Raw genomic sequence first — 22589 nt, 5'->3', positions numbered from 1 at the left:
AACAATGCTCTTTGACATGAACCCTGGAAGTTAAGGTTTTGGAATGTGTTTTAAAGATCAGAAAAACTATCTTATTTCTGGTATCTGTTGGGCAGTGCCAAAGTAGATACATTTCATTTGATAAGACAGGCAATGTTTTGTTTAAAATATTTCAAAATTAACAAAGGATGATGTTTTAGTTATGCATGTTTAAATATTTATTCTATTAATTAACCTCTTTGTGTAATTAAAATGGCAAAAGTACATTTAACCATAGAAACAATAATTGAACTACCTTTCTAAAATGTTAATACACGTGGAAAGGCGATGCTGAATAAAATATGTTTATTTCAACCTGATGACAAAGGAGTTGTGTACAAATTTTCTTTGTGAAGATGGATGTGACTCCTCTGTTCTGACTGAGAACAGAGGGGCCCTGTGGGTTATGAGGACCTGAAATGATCTTGGTGCTAGACTCATGACAATAGAATAGCACTTGGGCCTGCCATGGAAATGAATTGAGTTTATTAATCTATACGGTTTGTTTTTCAGTGCTACCAAGTCACACATGTGGAAATCCAGGGTTGATACCAAAAGGAGTAATTCATGGAACAAGGTACAACATGGGAGACAAGATCCGTTACAGTTGTCTCATGGGATATATACTGGAGGGACATGCTGTACTCACTTGTATTGTGAGTCCAGGTACTGGAGCATCATGGGACTTTCCAGCACCATTTTGTCGAGGTAAGACACTACATATTAAGTTTGTAGTGGGTGGCAAGAATATCAATATTTACATATTAGTCCCAGGGTTCTACAGCTACACCATCGAATAGCATCCTGACCGGTTGACCGGTTGCACCGCCTGGTATGGTAACTGCTCACACACCGCCTGGTATGGTAGTGCGTACGGCCCAGTACATCACTTTGGCCAAGCTTCCTGCCATCCAGGACCTATATACTAGAAGGTGACAGAGGAAATTCCCAAAAATGGTCAAAGACTCCAGTCACCCAAGTTATAGACTGTTTTCTCTGCTACCGCACTGTAAGCGGTACCGGAGCATCAAGTCTAGGACCAAAAGGCTCCTTAACAGCTTCTACACCCAAGCCATAAGACTGCTGAACAATTAATCAAATGGTCACCAGATTATTTATATTGACCCCCCCCCCCCCCCACACTTGTTTTTACACTGCTGCTACTCACTGTTTATTATCTATGCATAGTCACTTCATCCATACCTACATGTACAAATTACCTCGTCTAACCTTTTTTACTTTAGTTTATTTGGTAAATATTTTCTTAACTCTTTCTTGAACTGGATTGTTGGTTAAGGGCTTGTAAGTAAGCATTTCACGGAAAGGTCTACACATGTTGTACTCGGCGCATGTGACAAATAAAGTTTGATTTGATCCTGGATCATCATTTAGCTGTGTTGATCCTGGATCGTCATTTAGTTGTGTTGATCCTGCATCATCATTTAGTGGTGTTGATCCTGGATCGTCATTTAGTTGTGTTGATCCTGGATCATCATTTAGCTGTGTTGATCCTGGATCGTCATTTAGTTGTGTTGATCCTGGATCATCATTTATCTGTGTTCTTACTGGATCACTATTAAGCAGTATTGATCCTGGGTCATCATTTATTTGTGTTGACCTAGTGTATCATTAAGATGTAGTGATCCTGGATTGTCCTAGATCCTGGAACCTGAAGTATCAAATTGTAGGTTTTAGAGGTCTTTGAAAGGTCACAAGGCCATAGCTTCCAATTGTCACTGTTTTTGTTGTTAAACTTGCAACCTGCAACGACAAACAACATTTATTTTACACATTTGCCAATCTTGTCTCAGGAGCGATGCCAATCTTACCTGTCAAACCTTTATCTCCCACAAGTGAATATTCATCCACTCAGTAGGAGCTGTAACAATTGAAAGAGTCAGGACTCAGTCGAGATGGATTTATTTTCTAAGAGCAAGTTGTGACCCAGTCAGTAATGCAATTTTGTCTTACTTATTTTCTTCCTTTAGCCGAAGGAGCTTGCGGTGGGACATTGAGGGGAACAACAGGGACGATATCAAGTTCACATTTCCCTTCAGAGTATGAGAATAATGCAGACTGCACATGGAGTATTCTGGCTGAACCAGGTGACACCATCGCCCTGGTCTTTAGTGATTTCCAGCTGGAAGACAGATACGACTTTCTGGAGATAAGTGGGACTGAGGCGCCATCAATATGGTAAGTAATTAACAACCGCAATATAATTATAGCACCTCTTGTATTCTAATGGTAGCAACTGTCATGGCATCAATTATCTGCTAATTGCTTGAAAAGTCATTGAGGGACATGATGGTGATTCACTCATATATGAAAGCTATAAGTTAAAGTACTATTGTGTTATACGTTTGATCCCTGTATGTCAATAATATACCTATATTTTCAACTGAGAGAATATAAAGAAGAGTCAAAGTTTTACAGGACCTCACAACACTGCTTAATTTTGTCCTGTCAACAGCTAAGGTATGACATGAGACATTTCAGGACTTGAAACCTGACACTTTGAGGACCGGTCCATTTGACAATTCCTTGACAAAATAATATTTACGACGTGTTGTCAGTGGAATGCCACTTCAATGGAGAGAGCTATAGTGTGTGTTCTGAGCAGAATGGGATGACATATCTGTATTTAAACACATACACAGCATGTGAAGACTTTGGAGACTGCCTGAAGACTGTTGAAGAGGCTTCCATTTTTGTTAGGGAGCAGGGTTGGGTAGGTTACTTTCTAAATGTAATCTGTTAGTTGCTAGTTACCTGTCCAAAATTGTAATCAGTCATGCAATTATTGGATTACCCAAACTCAGTAATGTAAACTGATTACATTCAGTTACTTTTAGATTACTTTCCCATTAAGAGGCATTAGAAGAAGACAAACATTTTACCAATTGAACCCCATCTATTGCAGGATACATCAATGTTAAAGTTTACATAGCTGGCCATATATGGATGTTAAATTTTACTTTATGTGTTGGTTATGTAGGCTTCTTCTAACCCATCGCTTTCTACTACATATAATAATACGATTGAATTGTATCTTTACATTAAAAACCAGTCTATCAGAATTCCAGTCGTTCCAGTAAATGTTATACCCCTTGATCTTCAAGACTAGGACTTAGAGATTAGTCAAATTGTTTTACCTGAGCATAACCCCAAAACGAATGACTTATTAGCCAGCCCTATTCTGTTGTTTATGATTTTGTTGTCATGGAGGACTGATTCGGCTCATTGATTCGAGTTGAAAAATATATGCTGCGCTCATTTGAGCACTACTGAAAGTGCTATTTACATGTGAAAATGAATGCCATATGCTGCATTTGCTATAGGCCTGTTGTTGAACTTTTTGTTGGCGACACTTTTATATCTTGATAATTTGAATCCATTTAAAGTGCAAATCCACAGATGAAAAATAACAAAATGTCACCCCGCCTCTGAGGGATGGGCCTGGAGAAATGTAACCACTCTCAGATTAATAGACAGAGCTATGGATGCAAGGACTGACCATCAATGATATCAACATTATAGTTTTAACCATGTTATGAGGCTATATAATTTTTGTTTATATTTACAATGTTTACAAACATTGGAGAAAAACAAGCTTATATTTTGGGGTTCTCATGGAGTGTGACAGTTGAACTAAGCTCATGAGACATTTCTAAGTTATATTCTTCAAGAATCAATGGAGATATTTAATTTATAAGTCCACAAATGGATGTAGAAACTACAGATTGCCAATTTAAGTGTGCGAGTTGAAGTGTGCGAGTTGTCCATTAGGCTTATGGATTAAAAACAACTATCAGCATGAATTATATTGAGCAATTAAAGCCCCACTTGTATTCTATAGGTGTCACGCCCTGACCATAGAGAGCTTTTTATTCTCTATGTTGGTTAGGTCGGGGTGTGACTAAGGGTGGGTTATCTAGGTGTATATATATATATATATATATCTATGTTGGCCTGGTATGGTTCCTAATCAAAGGCAGCTGTTTATCGTTGTCTCTGATTGAGGATAATATTTAGGCAGCCATTTTCCCATTGTGCTTTGTGAGATCTTGACCATGTATAGTTGCCTGTGAGCACTATAGCAGCGGCTCCTTTCGGTTTGCATTTATTGTTTTCTTTGAGTTTCACTTCAAAATAAAGAGGATGGAACCATACCACGCTGCATCTTGGTCCACTCATTGTAACGATCGTGACAATAGGCTGGGATCCGCACTGTGCAGCTGTTGCAAGAGTGCATTTTTCACTGGCTGTCGACTGGTTTCAAAAACAATGATTGATTGGAAGCTTAAACTCCTTGAATTCAACCATTATTGGGTTCAAATTTTTTACCTTTATTTTACTAGGCAAGTCAGTTAAGAACAAATTCTTATTTTCAATGACAGCCTAGGAACAGGGGGTTAAACTGCCTGTTCAGGGGCAGAACAACAGATTTGTACCTTGTCAGCTTGGGGATTTGAACTTGGAACCTTTCAGTTACTAGTCCAACGCTCTAACCACTAGGCTACCCTGCAGATTTAGATTTTTGAACAGCCATCCACAACAACCACAATCCGTAAGGCGCAAATAGCTAAATGTGAGAGCATCAGTGTGATTCACATCAATGCGCTTTGTAGATAACAGTAATAAGTGATTTCCGTATCGCCTGTAGACTGCACCACTGCTGTCATCCTTACCGCCAAACATTTATTCCAGTTGGATCGTTCCATTGGAAGACATAGCTTGGACTGTAGCCAACAAAAGCCTATTCCCGCTCTTTTCCCGCGATCCATCCAACCCATTTGGTGTGTCATCATAGTGGTCTCTGACTTCTGGTCAGACTCGCTCAGGTGGAACAAACTTAATTAAACTTGCACCTTTTTTCAATGCTAATTTGAATGTCATTAAGAGAATAGAGAAGTTTCAGATTATTTTTCTCAAAAACCTTTCGAAATGTAAAAGTAATCCTCAAAGTAATCATGTTTTTGCTGGTAACATGTAATCCATTACTCCCCAACCCTGTTAGGGAGTTACATTTTTCAACAATGTGGTGTCCATTTTAGGACGTCCTTTTCACTAGGGATCGGCACCGATATGGAACATTTTTTTCAATATGATATCAATATCATATTAGTTTTATGAATAACATTGCATTACTGCAGCATCCCATGATAAATGGGTGATTTCTCACAAAACTACTTGGTGAGCCTGGCTCCCAAGTGGGTGGCCCTCCCAGGCCCTCCCATGGCTGTGCCCCTGCCCAGTCATGTGAAATCCATAGATTAGGGCCTAATTTATTTATTTAAATTGACTGATTTCCTTATATAAACTATATATTGCGTGTTTATATTTTTGGTCAGTATATATCAACAATCCTCCCTCCAAAGGACCCTTCTATGGATTACATTTAGTGAAAATCGCCAAAATCATGGTCTTGTTCTGTTCTAGTATTGTGAGGAATAACCCATATGTCAATGTGCACACTGCCAAAGATGTTCTCTTTTTCAGGTTGATGGTATGCATTCGTCATTTAAGAAACAACTCAAACCAATGACTCACAAGATCTGCGTTTGCACCACCTAATATTTGATAGCAGAAATCCACACCCGGAGCATGGATAGAGGAATGACATCAACATCAAAGCAAAGCTTGACAGTTTTTCATACTTTAAGTCTACTCAGTTTAAAAGTAGGTGGCAATATCTTCTTTAGCTGTGGATAGCACACATAGATGCTAATTGCAATAGGGAATTCTACTATCTGATTAATTTTATTTTTATTAACAATAGTCATTGCTGGGTGATGTTATGTCTTCAATTAGCATGTAAAAGTCCCATAAGTTAAAGTCAATGAAAAGTACTTCACTGAACTCAAAATAGGTCAAATTAATATTTTCAGGAGCTGCTCTCACTGTCAATTACAGAAGTACACTTCGCTAGCATTAATCAATGATAAGTTACAGGAGTTGAAAAACGAAGCAGTCACTAGGTAACAATAATTACTACCCTCATTCTTCTGTCTATTAAAGTCTGAAAGGGGCAAGGGAGCATCAATCGTTTGAGTGACTTTCACACAGCCTTTCAAAGTCAGTTAGTGTCTTATAACATTGCTCTGCTACTGACATTGTTGTGCACTCTGATGATTGGAGGCAGTTTTATAGACATACCATTTATGATATGGTAAGAATACCACACACGTGACCTTAACATCCGGAACTCTTCCACCTCCTAGACGTGTCCAGAGATGTTTGGAATTCATACTTCAACTTCAGAAGTTCTACGCGGTCCTTGCCCATGAGACATTGTGAAATAAGTCTAGTGGTTTATTGAGCAAAAAGTATACTATTCAGTAAAAATACTTGGGAGTCATAAAGCAAATACATGTAGCTAATTAGACACATGGGTCGTTCCATCAATAGATTGCCTTTTATGTCCGTCAGACATTGTGTACGTTTTGATAAAAGGCTAAACTTAACAGTTGCATCAACTGCTCTAACTAGTCTAAACCATGTAAAACATTTCAATAGCAGTGTGTTTTTGTTCAAATAAATGTGTTTTCTCAGAAAATCCCAATTTTGGCATGTCACAAGTCATTTTCGTCCCACTTCTAGGACTAAATTCTAGTAATTTTTCTTAATTTAACTTTTTGAGATGGGAAAACATGTTTGTTATGAAGTTCAAAACGTGCTCTTTATGATAGAATGTTAAAATAAGAATAAATAAATTGTTATTTCTGACAAAAGTACACTACCCAAAAGGCACTCCATTTGTCAAATGAGATACAGTGCCTTTCGAAAGTATTCGGCCCCCTTGAACTTTGCGACCTTTTGCCACATTTCAGGCTTCAAACATAAAGATATAAAACTGTATTTTTTTGTGAAGAATCAACAACAAGTGGGACACAATCATGAAGTGGAACGACATTTATTGGATATTTCAAACTTTAACAAATCAAAAACTGAAAAATTGGGCGTGCAAAATTATTCTGCCCCCTTAAGTTAATACTTTGTAGCGCCACCTTTTGCTGTGATTACAGCTGTAAGTCGCTTGGGGTATGTCTCTATCAGTTTTGCACATCGAGAGACTGAAATTTTTACCCATTCCTCCTTGCAAAACAGCTCGAGCTCAGTGAGGTTGGATGGAGAGCATTTGTGAACAGCAGTTTTCAGTTCTTTCCACAGATTCTCGATTGGATTCAGGTCTGGACTTTGACTTGGCCATTCTAACACCTGGATATGTTTATTTTTGAACCATTCCATTGTAGATTTTGCTTTATGTTTTGGATCATTGTCTTCTTGGAAGACAAATCTCCGTCCCAGTCTCAGGTCTTTTGCAGACTCCATCAGGTTTTCTTCCAGAATGGTCCTGTATTTGGCTCCATCCATCTTCCCATCAATTTTAACCATCTTCCCTGTCCCTGCTGAAGAAAAGCAGGCCCAAACCAATGATGCTGCCACCGCCATGTTTGACAGTGGGGATGGTGTGTTCAGGGTGATGAGCTGTGTTGCTTTTACGCCAAACATAACGTTTTGCATTGTTGCCAAAAAGTTCAATTTTGGTTTCATCTGACCAGAGCACCTTCTTCCACATGTTTGGTGTGTCTCCCAGGTGGCTTGTGGCAAACTTTAAACAACACTTTGTATGGATATCTTTAAGAAATGGCTTTCTTCTTGCCACTCTTCCATAGAGGCCAGATTTGTGCAATATATGACTGATTGTTGTCCTATGGACAGAGTCTCCCACCTCAGCTGTAGATCTCTGCAGTTCATCCAGAGTGATCATGGGCCTCTTGGCTGCATCTCTGATCAGTCTTCTCCTTGTATGACCTGAAAGTTTAGAGGGACGGCCAGGTCTTGGTAGATTTGCAGTGGTCTGATACTCCTTCCATTTCAATATTATTGCTTGCACAGTGCTCCTTGGGATGTTTAAAGCTTGGGAAATCTTTTTGTATCCAAATCCGGCTTTAAACTTCTTCACAACAGTATCTCGGACCTGCCTGGTGTGTTCCTTGTTCTTCAGGATGCTCTCTGCGCTTTTAACGGACCTCTGAGACTATCACAGTGCAGGTGCATTTATACGGAGACTTGATTACACACAGGTGGATTGTATTTATCATCATTAGTCATTTAGGTCAACATTGGATCATTCAGAGATCCTCACTGAACTTCTGGAGAGAGTTTGCTGCACTGAAAGTAAAGGGGCTGAATAATTTTGCACGCCCAATTTTTCAGTTTTTGATTTGTTAAAAAAGTTCGAAATATCCAATAAATGTCGTTCCACTTCATGATTGTGTCCCACTTGTTGTTGATTCTTCACAAAAAAATAGAGTTTTATATCTTTATGTTTGAAGCCTGAAATGTGGCAAAAGGTCGCAAAGTTCAAGGGGGCCGAATACTTTCGCAAGGCACTGTACATACAGTAAGAATGTGAAATGTCAGAATAATAGTAGAGAGAATGATATATTTCAGATTTGATTTCTTTCATCACATTATCAGTGGTTCAGAAGTTTACATACACTCAATTAGTATTTGTTTTAACTTGGGTCAAACATTTCAGCTAGCCTTCCACAAGCTTCCCACAATAAGTTGGGTGAATTTCAGCCTTGGCTGATTTCTATTGATTTTGATGTCAAAATCAGCAAAGAGGCACTGAGTTTGAAGGTAGGCCTTGAAATACATCCACAGGTACACCTCCAATTGACTCAAATGATGTCAGTTAGCCTATCAGGAGCTTCTAAAGCATTGACATCATTTTCTGGAATTTTACAAGCTGTTTAAAGGCACAGTCAACTTAGTGTATGTAAACTGCTGACCACTGGAATTGTGATACGGTAAATTATAAGTGAAATAATCTGTCTGTAAACAGTTGTTGGAAAAATTACTTGTGTCATGCAAAAAGTAGATGTCCTAAACGACTTGCTAAAACTATAGTTTGTTAACAAGAAATTTGTGGAGTGGTTGAAAAACTAGTTTTAATGACTCCAACCTAAGTGTATGTAAACCTCCGACTTCAACTGTATATTGATATAACACCTGGAGTTGACAGGGACTGCTTCTGTCTGAATTAAATAACCTCAGACAAATTGATAAGATTATAGAATATTAGATCTTTTTCACTGGTACGTTGTTGACACAAGAGGTGGTAATTGATATACAGACAGACATGAATGAATGTTGAACAAGATTGACAACTGACAGTTGAACAAATTCCTGTTTACATATCCTCCTCTTAGGAAGTTCCCTAAAAGGCTTTCCTCAGCATTTTCCACCACATGATCTTGGCAGACAGGTGCCTGACAAGCTGTCATGTCAGGGTTAATAATAAATAATAATAAATATGTTAATTTCATAATTGAACTTTCCAGCCAGTGTCAAGATTAGTTATTTAATTTACGCTGACTCTGAGGTGTAACAGTTGTGATACAAAATAAACCAAGGGATTTTTTCGACCTGAGTTGTTAAAATCAATGTTAATGTTCACTTTCAAAGGACATTTTCAGAAGTTTTGAAAGCTTGCTTAAAATGCACTGCACATAATATTAGTATAATTAATGTACCTGAAGCATCACTATTCACTTGGCAACAGATATGGAGGAGATGCAGAAATCTACTACCATGGCGTCAAATTTAACATTTTAACATTTAGCAGAGCGACTTACAGAGCGACTCCCGATAAAGAACAATACGTTTTCTTACAATAAGGATTTACTTACAAGAAGATACAGGAACAATTTTATGATTGTAGCATAGATAGATCTCACTTCATTACAATGGATTGGATTGAAGGTCTAGCCGGAATTGGTACAGGACAGTGAACGAATAGCAATTAATGCTGAGTTGTGTTGGGCCTTCTCAATTTCTTTTTAACAGTGTTGCTCATTGGAGTCTGAAAGCTAGGTTATGAGGCAGTATGAGCAGAAAGAAGGCAAAAAAGTATTCGCAATCCCAGGTATAAGGAAAAAGGAAATGTGTTGCTGTACTTTTAAAGCAGATTGAATTAACCACTGAGTTTTTAGTACTGTTTGTGAAGATTTAAGAGTTGGCTGATCAACGAGTATTGGGTTCAGTTGCTCTGAGGCTATTGAAATAAACAGATTGAACTGGGCTTGTGTAACTAAAATGGCTGAGGTGTTGATGGAACAATCATGATGTGTCCATGGTCTGAGGTACTTTACCTAAATTGCTTCACCTGCAGCGACTCACTCCATCACCAAACTTGCTTCCCATAAAGACTGTGCTATGATAGTGAAATACAGATAGCAGTTCATCTTTAAGTTTCCTATGATGTGGGTAAAGATTGATTTGAAAGATAACTGTATATATTTGTTGGTTCGCCGTATTGAAATGTCTAAGGGTTTCATTCATTTGGGTTCAGGTAACAATTTTTCAGTTGACCCTTTTCTATTTTGTTCTCTATTGCTCCTGTATTGTTCCTCAAGCAAGGGGGAGGCTGATGACATCAGAGGGCACCATCAGAATCCTTGAAAGTTTGCACTTGCTCTTTAACATATTTTTTACCCTTAAGTGTGTGTAAATTAGTGTATTTATACATGGGATATTGTTTTTCAACAGGAAAAGTAATAGTAAAAAGTGGAATAGAGCAATACAGCCATATCAAAATGTGTGCTTACTCAAGGCATCTGTGAGGTTAATGGGATAGTGCAGCAAAGTTAACCCTGCAAAATATATAACACACAGCTGTCAAATTGAGTAGGCATTGCATAACTCTTTGGGCTAGAAACAATCAGGCTAGACTTGAGAGTAAACCATGTGTGTGATTTTTCACACAAATGTCCTTATATTAAAATGTTGATTTGGTATGTACTCTTAGCATTCCTTCCAATTAACCCATTGTGTAATCATTCCAGTAGTCATGCAGTGTAGATGTTCTATTGTTACTAAAAGCACCCCATGTGTTTTACTTTGAGTGTCCTTTTGATGGAAGTTTTGGGTCACTCTGCTGAATTGAGAATCATATTTTCTTCCAGGCTGACCGGTATGAATATACCTTCCCCTGTCATCAGCAGCAAGAACTGGCTACGGCTGCATTTCACATCAGACAGCAACCATCGGCGGAAAGGATTTAGTGCCCAGTACCAAGGTAAGGGGTCAGTGTCAGAGTGTTGGGATAGAACCCTTCCCATTGCAGGCAGTCGTCAGTGCAATTGGCAGTGAGTTCCTTCACATCGCGTCACTTTTCACGCTCTGCCAGAGCTCTGCTAAACATGACATCTTGGCCTGACCTGGATTCTGCCCGCATACGGTTTGCAGGTGTATGCAGGGTTATTTCTCGGGTTTCTGCCTGTTAAATGGAGTTTGACGAAGTGCAACATGACTTGAGGCCTTCCAGGCTTAGTCACTAAGTGTAGCCCCAGGTACTTCTGCCTAAAAGAGTTTGGATACGAAGCCCATTCTCATTAAAAATAGTTGGCAACTTTTTTCCCTCCCACATGAATTTTTGTCCCCTATTATTTAGCATTTGTGTTATATTGTAAAATTACTATACTTCCCCTTAATACCTGGCGAGGGGATGAAGTCATATGGAGAAAAGAATACTCACACTGAACCTATTTCAGATTTCTCAGAGTTTAATTGGCATCCCTGCATGACATAATTACCAGATTAGATTCCGAGTCATATCCAAATTGGCTTCTGTTGACACTAACGCAGGCTACGCATTCACTGCACTGCCTGCTGGGAACTGAGCCCAGTGGTGTTAGGTGAAAGTGTAGCCACCACTGTTCACAAGCTGGCCCTCCCTTGCCCTGCACAACAAAGGACTCCTCTGACTTGGATGATCTATAAAGACTAAATAATACAGCCCCAATAATTGCGCGGTGGCCTGGGCACATTGGCACCATGCTGGCCCTCTGCAATCACCTGGAGGACAGCTTGACATCTCTGCTTGTGAATTTCTCCAGTAAACGCCAGCTTCAAAGTATATTTGGAGGCAGGCGTGGGGGGGGGGGTCCTTCTATAGCAAAATAATCTCACAGAATTGTTTGTGACACAGATTTTCTTTCAGCCTGAGCTCTTAGGGTGTTTTGCTAATTACATAATGGATTATGATGTGCACGACTTTCTCTCCCCAACAGTAAAAAAGGCCATTGAGCTGAAGTCCAGAGGGGTGAAACTGCTTCCAAGCAAAGACACAAACCACAAAAATGCTGTTTGTAAGTACTTTCTTATAAGCTGAGGTGCAGTTTAACAGACATCAGAATTGTAATCATCATAAAATCAAGCATATCTTAAAAGCGGTTATCTTTCCCCAGGCAGTCCAAAACAGTGAAGAAATCTACACTTACGATAAGCTTTTTAAATTACGATAAGTTTTTAGGATTTGGTAGTTGTACCAGAGTCAAACAAATGAGTCTTTCTTACAAAGTTAAGTCAAATTGATTGATCTTTCATCCTACTAAACTCCACCTACATTGGCATCTCTGGGACTAGAGTCTACTGGACTGGAGGGTTTGGATAAGCCCTCTTTGTTTAAAAAAATCATGCCATCTGTATGTGTCCATTACTTGACAGTTACAGTGCCTTCAGAAATGATTCACACCCCTTGACTTTTCCCACATTTTGTTGTATTACCAAGTGGGATTAAAATGAATGAAATTACTCTGTAATATCAAAGCAGAAGAAAAACACTTTTTTAATATTATTATTAATTAATTAATGGAAAATAGAACACTAATATGTCTTGATTAGGTTAGTATTCAACCCCCTGAGTCAATACATGCTAGAATCACCTTTGGCAGTGATTACAGCTGATTACAGAGTCTTTCTGGGTAAGTTCCTAAATGCTTTGCACACCTGGATTGTAAAATATTTGCCCATTATTCTTTAAAATTCATCAAGCTCTGTCAAGTTGGTTGTTGATCATTGTTAGACAGACATTTTCATGTCTTGCCATAGATTTTCAAGCCAAATTAAGTCAAATCTGTAACTAGGCCAATCAGGAACATCAAATTATGTCTTGGTAAGCAACTCCTGTGTATATTTGTCCTTGTGTTTTAGGTTATTATCCTGCTGAAAGGTGAATTTGTCTCCCAGTGTCTGTTGGAAAGCAGACTTAACTAGTTTTTCCTTTAGGATTTTGCCTGTACTTAGCTCTTTTTATCCTATAAAACTCCCAAGTCCTTGCCGATGACAAGCATACCCATAACATGATGCAACTCATAACACCACCATTCTAGAAAATATGAAGAGTGGTACTCAGTGATGTGTTGTGTTGTATTTGCCCTAAACAGAAGGCTTTGTATTCAGATCAATGTTGTTGATCCATCCTTAGTTTTCTCCTATCACAGCCATTAAACTCTGTAACTGCTTTAAAATCACTGTTGGCCTCATGGCGAAATCCCTGAGTGGTTTCCTTCCTCTCCGGCAACTAATTTAGGAAGGGCACCTATATCTTTGTAGTGACTGAGTGTATTGAAACCATCCAAAGTGTAAAATCAATAACTGCACCATGCTCAAAGGGATATTCAATGTCTGCTTTATTTTTCCTTATCTACCAAAACGTGCTCTTCTTTGCTAACCATAGGAAAACCTCCCTGGTCTTTGTTATTTGAATCCATGCTTGAAATTGACTGCTTGACTTTGGAACCTTACAGATAATTCTATGTGTGGGCTACAGGGATTGGGTAGTCATTAATACTAAACACCATTATTGCACACAGATTGTGAACATGCAACTCATTTTAACATACAGTGCCTTGCGAAAGTATTCGGCCCCCTCGAACTTTGCGACCTTTTGCCACATTTCAGGCTTCAAACATAAAGATATAAAACTGTATTTTTTGTGAAGAATCAACAACAAGTGGGACACAATCATGAAGTGGAACGACATTTATTGGATATTTCAAACTTTTTTAACAAATCATAAACTGAAAAATTGGGCGTGAAAAATTATTCAGCCCCTTTACTTTCAGTGCAGCAAACTCTCTCCAGAAGTTCAGTGAGGATCTATGAATGATCCAATGTTGACCTAAATAACTAATGATGATAAATACAATCCACCTGTGTGTAATCAAGTCTCCGTATAAATGCACCTGCACTGTGATAGTCTCAGAGGTCCGTTAAAAGCGCAGAGAGCATCATGAAGAACAAGGAACACACCAGGCAGGTCCGAGATACTGTTGTGAAGAAGTTTAAAGCCGGATTTGGATACAAAAAGATTTCCCAAGCTTTAAACATCCCAAGGAGCACTATGCAGCTGCTGCTGCACCTGTGGCAGTTTCTAACCCTCCACTTCCTACCAGCTCCACATCTCCCTCCCCTTGGGAGCCTCATCTCCCAGCACCAGAGCGCTATGAAGGGCATCCTGGGAGGTGTCGTGGGTTCCTGCTCCAATGTTCACTGGTCTTTGAACGGCAGGCATCAACGTTTCACACCAAGCGTTCCAGAGTGGCATGTCATCTCCTTGCTCTCAGGACGGGCTCTGGCCTGGGCTACTGCCATCTAGGAGCAGCAATCAGACATTTGTTTCAATTGGCAAAGCTTCACCCAGGAAATGAGGATGGTTTTTGATCACCCCATCAGTGGCAGAAATGCTGCTCAAAGACTCATTGCGCTTCGGCAGGGCAGCCAGAGCGTAGCTGATTACACCATTGACTTTCGGACGCTCGCCCCTGAGAGCTGTTGGAATATAGAGGCACTTCACTCAGTCTTTCTGAACAGACTCAGTGAGGTTCTCAAGGATGAACTGGCTTCCCGGGACAACTCTTACACTCTTGGATAGCTTATCGTTCTGGCCATCTGGATTGACAACCGGCTATGGGAACGTCGTCATGAGAGGACGGAGGGGTCTGTGTTTCGGGCCCTGCTGAGGGAGTCGACTCTTCATTTGTTCAACTGCTGTATGATGGGCCTGCTTGTCCTGCACCCTGTCAGGGTTCTCAAATCGACTATGGTTCTCCTTCATATCCTTCAGAGGAGCCGATACAATTGGGAGGAACCAGACTTTCTGCTCTGGAGAGTCAGATACAGTCTCCTGCGGCCGATACGGTACGCACCTTGCTTTCAGCCAACCTGCGGTGGGACAAGGGACAGTTGGACATATCAACTTTCATAGACTCTGGGGCTACTGGCCTTTTCCTGGATAGCACATTATCTTTCCAACAGAAAATGCCACTCACTAAGCTGGACACTACGTTGTTGGTCACAGCACTGGATGGTTAACTCCTAGGTGAAGCAACTCACCATGCCTATCTGGATGACCATGTAGAACTTATCCAGTTACATGGGGCGGCAGCCTAGTGGATAGAGAGTTGGACTAGGAACCGGAAGGTTGCAAGTTCAAACCCCTGAGCTGACAAGGTACTAATCTGTCGTTCTGCCCCTGAACAGGCAGATAACCCACTGTTCCTAGGCCGTCATTGAAAATAAGAATGACTAGCCTGGTTAAATAAAAAAAACATCTGGTGGACTCTCCTGAGCTTCCCCTGGTTCTTAGACATCCGTGGATTTCCACACATAATCCTCAAATTGACTTGCCTTCGGAAAGAGTTCTGGGCTGGAATCCTTCATGCCAGCAACTCTCTACACACTTTTCCGGCCCTGCTCATCTGGAGACTTCCGATCCTCCTGTTCCTCTGGCTGGGAATGACAAGCCTGATCTTTCCCACGTACCTCGGGATTACTGGGATTTGGATCAGGTCTTCAAAAAACAAAGGGCCAGCAAACTACTTCCTCACAGGCCCTACGATTGTGCCACGAACCTCCTTTATGGCACCACTCCTCTAAGAGGAGGGCTGTATTCTCTCTCAGGTCCACAGACTGCAGCCATGAACAGTTATATTGAGGAGGTGCTGGCGGCTGATTTTATTCAGCTGTCCACTTCACCTGCAGGAGCGGGTTTTTTATTTGTTGGGAAGAAGGATGGGGGATTAGGCCTCTATCCGATTACCAGGGTTTAAATAACATTACCATCAAGAACTGTTACCCACTTCCTCTTATGTCATCAGCTTTTGAGAGAGTCCACGGAGCTACGGTTTTCTCTAAATTGGATTTACGGAACGTGTAAAATCTGGTGCGCATCAGACAGGAAGATGAGTGGAAGACAGCGTTCAACACTCCTTATGGATATTATGAGTATCGGGTCATGCCATTTTTCAGGTCCTGGTCAATGATGTGCTGCTCATCTTCCTTCACCAGTTTGTGTGTGTGCACCTAGATGACATCCTCATCTTCATGGTTGAACATGTCCAACATGTCCGCCAGGTCTTTCAAAGACTCCTCGCTCATCACTTGTTCGTGAAGGCCGAAGAGTGTGAGTTTCACGTTCCTCAGATCTCCTTCCTGGGGTACATCGTGTCTCAGGCCTGTGTACTGATGGACTCCCAAAAGGTACGAGCGGTGGTCAATTGGCCGTGACCCAGCACAGTCAAGCAAGTTCAGCGTTTTTGGGATTTTGTTAATTTCTATCAGAGATTTGTGAGAAACTTCAGTGCTGTGGTGGTGCCATTGACAACGCTCATCAAGGGCTAGGCTGGGCATGTATGCTGAGAAGGCATTCCAGGACCTGAAACGTCAGTTTTCTTCTGCACCCATTCTCATTCATGCGGACCCTTCTCTCCCCTCGTGGTAGAGGTGGATGCCTCTGACGTTGGCATGGGGGCAGTTCTGTTGCAACGCTCTGTGAAATACCAAAAGCTCCATCCCTGTGTCTTCCTCTCCAGGCATCTCACTCCAGCGGAGAGGAACTATGATGTCGGCAATTGGGAGCTTATTGCGCTCAAACTTGCTTTGGAGGAGTGGCAGCACTGGTTGGAGGGCTCGGAATATCCCTTCACGGTTTGGACTGACCACAAGAACTTGGCCTACCTCGAGGAGGCTAAACGCCTCAACTCCGACAGGCTTGTTGGGCTTTCTTCTTCACTCAGTTCAGATTCACGTTATCTTACTATCCGGGGTCTAAGAACGTCAAGCCGGATGCCCTTTCTCACCAGTTCCCCAGCTCCAGTGAGGATCGGCCGCTTGAATCCATCATCCCCAGGTCGCTCATCCACGCGCCGGTGTCCTGGGGTATAGAGACTGTAGTGAGGGAAGCGCAAGGTAGGGAGGCAGTTCCAGACGGCTGTCCACCTAAAATACTTTTTGTTCCTCTTTGGGCACTGTCCAAGGTACTTCAGTGGGCTCACTCATCGTATCTCACCTCTCATCCAGGAGGGCAGAAAACACTTTGAGGAGGAAGTTTTGGTAGGCAGACACTCAGACCTTTGTGGCTGCCTGTCCGACATGCGCCCGGAACAAGACTCCTCGTCAGCAGCCTCTGGGGCTTCTTTATCCACTGCCAACACCTTCTCGACCCTGGTCCCATCTCTCTATGGATTTCATCACGGGCCTTCCATCCTCACAGTGACACGGTCATCCTGGTTATTGTGGACTGCTTTCCTTAACCTGGGTGGAGTATGCACACCACACTCTCCTGTGTTCCTCCACTGGCCTGTCACCATTCCAGGTGTTATACGGTTACCAGCCTCTCCTGTTTCCAGATCAGGAGATTGAAGTGAAGGTTCCTTCCGCTCAACGCCTTATCTCTCATTGTTGCTGGACCTGGAAGAGGCCTCGGTCAGCGATCCTGAGGTCCTCAGCTCGGGTTCAACGACAGGCCAACTGTCATCGCAGCCCAAGTTAAGATAAGGTTTTCTTCCTGGAGTATACTACCTGTGGTTGCCACTGGAGTGCACCCTTGGATTTCCTTTAGTATCCAGGTGACCCTGATTGGGGTTATTGGGATCACCTACTTGATGACTATTTAGGTTCCTCTGTGGACTAGGCCAGTTGCTCAGGTTTTGTTCAGTTTCCTAGTGTGCCCTTGCTTTGTTGTTTTGCTATGAAGTCCTTAGGTAAATATTCTGGATTCACCCTTACCTCTGCCTGCTGTGTTTCTCTGCGCCTGGGTCCAAGTTCGTACTAGCACTATTGTCACATATGCATGGTGATTCAGGTAGTTTCTGATGTGTTTATGGATATGTACAGTACATGCACATGCAATCTCTTTGACCTGATGAATGACCACCTTGGATTGAAACGCTGTTACAAGAAAGCCAGTGATTTTTTTCATTCACACTGGGTGTTGGACCAAAATGTATTTCAGACCTTGCTAGTAACACTGTTCTGAGTATCCAGGGAAGAAATGTCTCCATATAATGGAGGTCATAGTATTTGTTTTTCATATTTATTTATCCAAATGTGGTAAAATGTTTGATTATCAGTTGGACATTACCACTATGAGTATCACACATAATTATGTGCGTAATTAATTAAGATTTTCATTTTCACACATATCCACACACATACAAACCCTTATCCAACAAGCAGTGTTTGCTTGGCGTTAATGTTTGCCCAATTTCCATAATGTGTTTTCCAAAAGATGCCCTTGATGCTATCTATAATAGTATGGGGAAAAACAATCCCCTGGTGAACACCACATTAAATTGTATTAGTAATGTGCGCCATGCTATGCTTCACAAAGCATGTTCTATTGCAATTAGTGTTACTAAATGGCTGATTTTGCAAAAGTGAGGCACCATGCACAATCTGGAATTTGAATCTCAGGTATATGGTGATATTAGGTCCTGGATGGATAAACAAATAGCAATTATGAAAACACCATTTTGTGACGCTGGTGTAAGGCAACCTTGTCAACAGTGCAACATAATGCAGTGCATGAAAAAAGTAATCTTTATATACTTGAATAGTATCAACAAGCACAGACAATTATTAGCAAAGTGTGTAACTCTTATCTGCCTTTAAAGCATTCTAAATTCTGCAAAGGAAAATGTATTTGGTCATTTTTACCCAGGGTTATGCATATTATCACCATCACCAGACTCTTTTTAGATGAGGGATTAAGCTCAGGTCCTGACTCACTCTGGTCATTAAAGATCCCATGGTGCTCATTTAAGGAGAAGAGGTGTCAAATTATGGGTTCTGGCCAAACCCCGGATGTATAGACAGCCTAATTACTGCAGCTACATTTCAATTATTCTTATCTGCATTGAAATGGACAATTTTTTTGGTCAATTTTGTTGATGGCTGGAAAGATGACTGACATCCATCACCAAGGTGGTTTCTTCACATTTTTCACTGGATGAAAATTCCACTTATGTACACAGTGTGGAGCCTGTGTTTACCATCAAATGTCGAATAAACTGTGAGAATACAATAGAGTGTGGGAATTCATTACCCTTTTTTTGGTTTGGTTTGCACATACTGGTCAGTAGAACCACCTCCACCTGCACAAATTCAGCAGATTGATTGCATGTGGGATGAAAGAGTTCTTTGTTCTATTGCACTTAACCTTAGGTAGTATAAAACTACAGCACGAAGGAAGAAATTATAATTCTATATTCAAGCTGCATTGGTCACTATCTAAAGTTGTCTTGGCTTTACCTAGAACTTGCTTGGTAAATATTTCTGAGACATCTGTTGTACAGTATTCTGAAGACCTTACTGAATACCATCACAATCTATTCATTCTGTTCAGATTGTTATCGTTAACAGTACTCAAATACGTGTCTTAACGAAGTCATCCGTGGAAAATTTACCTTTCGCAGCAGAAGTGAGCTATGTGAGCTCATCATTCATTATACTGGTAGTATAGAGAAGTCGAAATGGAGAGGCTATGAGAGGGAACAGAAACTTTCAGTTGTAGTTATCCCTGCTAAAAATTCCCTACAAAAAAACAGCTGACAAACCAAAATATCTTTGTTAAATTAGTATGAAATTGAAGTCATGATCCTTTTAATTTTCAAACCATAGTCCTAACACAATCATCCTGGAGTAGGATGATCATTGTGCAGAATCGGAAACAGATATGTTAGTGCAAAATTCACATCTGTAAGCTGGACATAAGCTTTGATCGCAGGGTGTAACTTTACAAACTGATATCAGCAATAAACAGAAATGACATTTGAAGTCAGCATCAAACAGAAAGACATGACAGTTTATAAAAAAGGGGTAGCACTGGCTGTCCATGCTGCACATTCCATGAACACATTCTCTGACCTTGGCTTGAAATGAACATATTAGCATGATAAATTATTACATTGGATTTCATGGGACAAGGTTAACACACCGTCCCCACTGTCAAACATGGTGGTGGCAGCATCATGGTTTGGGCCTGCTTTTCTTCAGCAGGGACAGGGAAGATGGTTAAAATTGATGGGAAGATGGATGGAGCCAAATACAGGACCATTCTGGAAGAAAACCTGATGGAGTCTGCAAAAGACCTGAGACTGGGACAGAGATTTGTCTTCCAACAAGACAATGATCCAAAACATAAAGCAAAATCTACAATGGAATGGTTCAAAAATAAACATATCCAGGTGTTAGAATGGCCAAGTCAAAGTCCAGACCTGAATCCAATCGAGAATCTGTGGAAAGAACTGAAAACTGCTGTTCACAAATGCTCTCCATCCAACCTCACTGAGCTCGAGCTGTTTTGCAAGGAGGAATGGGAAAAAATGTCAGTCTCTCGATGTGCAAAACTGATAGAGACATACCCCAAGCGACTTACAGCTGTAATCGCAGCAAAAGGTGGCGCTACAAAGTATTAACTTAAGGGGGCTGAATAATTTTGAACGCCCAATTTTTCAGTTTTTGATTTGTTAAAAAAGTTTGAAATATCCAATAAATGTCGTTCCACTTCATGATTGTGTCCCACTTGTTGTTGATTCTTCACAAATATATATATATATCTTTATGTTTGAAGCCTGAAATGTGGCAAAAGGTCGCAAAGTTCAAGGGGGCCGAATACTTTCGCAAGGCACTGTATGTTCTCAAATGCTCTGAACGTAACCTCCAATATGCCATTTCGTATGTAGCATGTTGATCTTTGATAGAAAATAATTGTAACTTAAACCAATACCATACTGTATATTGAGCGTTCACTCATGGAAATGGTTATGAAAGGATGCTGTAGTCTGGGATTACTATGCAGTACATCAAAGGAAATGGGGGGGACCAGCTTTTTGCACCAGTTTTTTTTCAACAGAGTGAGCTAAAATTGTGTGTAACCTGATTTAATGTGATTTGGGGGCAGTAAACCATCTGATATTTTGTGACAGAATGATGCAGAAATTAAGGCGAGAACACCAACACACATTGGCACAGGAATGGTAGACTTGGATGTGCTATGGAGCGGAGCCATCCCATGATTTTTCATGTTTACCACTTGGGTTGCAAAGCTACCGGTAATTAGTTACTGGATTTTTTGGTAATTAACATGTAGTCTATGGCAATCTGTGATTCCTTTGGTAATTTATACTTAAATAACTTGTATTTCATATATTCATATATAGCATTCATTTTTTATATCTGTGTCCATACTGTCCATGGGTTTCTAGTGGATAGACGATATGGTTCAAGAGAAAATAGCCTAATTAGTGAAAATAATTGCATTATTTCCAATTAACTCTGCAACACTTCCAAATGTTTTGTTTTTTCACAACTGCCACCAGTTTGGCAATAAAACATTTACAACAAAGACATATTTACATAGTAAAATAAATACAAATGTGTGCAAAAATATTATGGATATTTCATGCAGAAACCCTCATATTAAACACTTATTCACTAAATATATGGTTTATATATAGGATAACGTTTTACAGGTTTATCATACTATTTTTATTTTCAAATAATATTTTTTAAAATTATTTTACACACTCACCACACCGTTTATTAAGTACACCCATCTAGTACTGGATCGGACGCCCCTTTGCCTCCAGAACAGCCTGAATTCTTCGGGGCATGGATCCTACAAGTCAGAAACGTTCCACAGGGATGATATTCCATTATGCCGCAATGGCATCATGCAGCGGTACACCACCGCCACCAGCCTGTACTGTTGACACCAGGCAGGGTGGGTCCATGGATTCATGCTGCTTATGCCAAATCATGACTCTGCCATCAGCAAGACAATTCATCGGACCAGGCAAGGTTTTTCCACTCCTCAATTCTTACTTTTAGCTCAAAGGAAGGGAACCCGGTGCAATAGCCCATCCATGACAAGAATCGACGCACATGTTGCACACACGTTTCGACCTCTCTCATCAATGAGCTGTTTTTGCCTAAAGGACTGCCACTGACTTGATGTTTTTTGTTTATTGCACCATTCTCGGGAAACCTTAGACATTGTCGTGCGTGAAAAGCCCAGGAGGGAGGACATTTCTGGGGTACTGGATCCGACGTCCCTGGTACCGAAGATCATACCAAGCTCAAAGTCACTTAGCCCACTCGTTATGCCCATTCTAACATTCAATCGAACAGTAACTGAATGCCTCGATGCCGGTCTGCCTGCTTTATATAGCAAGCCATGGCCACATTACTCACTGTATGTAGGATTGATCCATTTTCATGAACAGTGTGGTGTACCTAATAAACTGTCTGGGTGAGTGTATATTTTACATGTGATAAGGCCACACAGAGGGCCAGAGATAATTACAGACACCTGTGATGATTTGAAGTACCCAAAACAGCCACTAGATGTTATCTGATAAAATTCCATATATTCCTTGAAAGTTGTAAAAATTCTGGAAGTTTACTGGGGAACTTTGAAAGTTTCCAGTAAT

At 40.6% G+C, this 22589-nt stretch overlaps 1 protein-coding gene across 1 annotated transcript in view; it reads left to right on the top strand.

Annotated features, from left to right (window-relative positions):
• The first annotated feature begins 337 nt into the window (after positions 1–337).
• LOC109898910 (CUB and sushi domain-containing protein 1-like) overlaps positions 338–22589 on the top strand; it is a 218863-nt gene continuing 196611 nt past the window's right edge. Inside the window, 5 exon segments of the mRNA XM_031836493.1 lie at positions 338–353; positions 532–726; positions 2007–2214; positions 10998–11110; positions 12105–12182. Of these exon segments, the coding sequence (XP_031692353.1) occupies positions 338–353; positions 532–726; positions 2007–2214; positions 10998–11110; positions 12105–12182 (610 nt within the window).

Source organism: Oncorhynchus kisutch, linkage group LG11, assembly GCF_002021735.2.
Source record: "Oncorhynchus kisutch isolate 150728-3 linkage group LG11, Okis_V2, whole genome shotgun sequence".
Classification (NCBI taxonomy): Eukaryota; Metazoa; Chordata; class Actinopteri; order Salmoniformes; family Salmonidae; genus Oncorhynchus; species Oncorhynchus kisutch.
The sequence above is the reverse complement of the archived record's forward strand: the minus strand, read 5'-3'. Positions and strand labels throughout refer to the sequence as shown.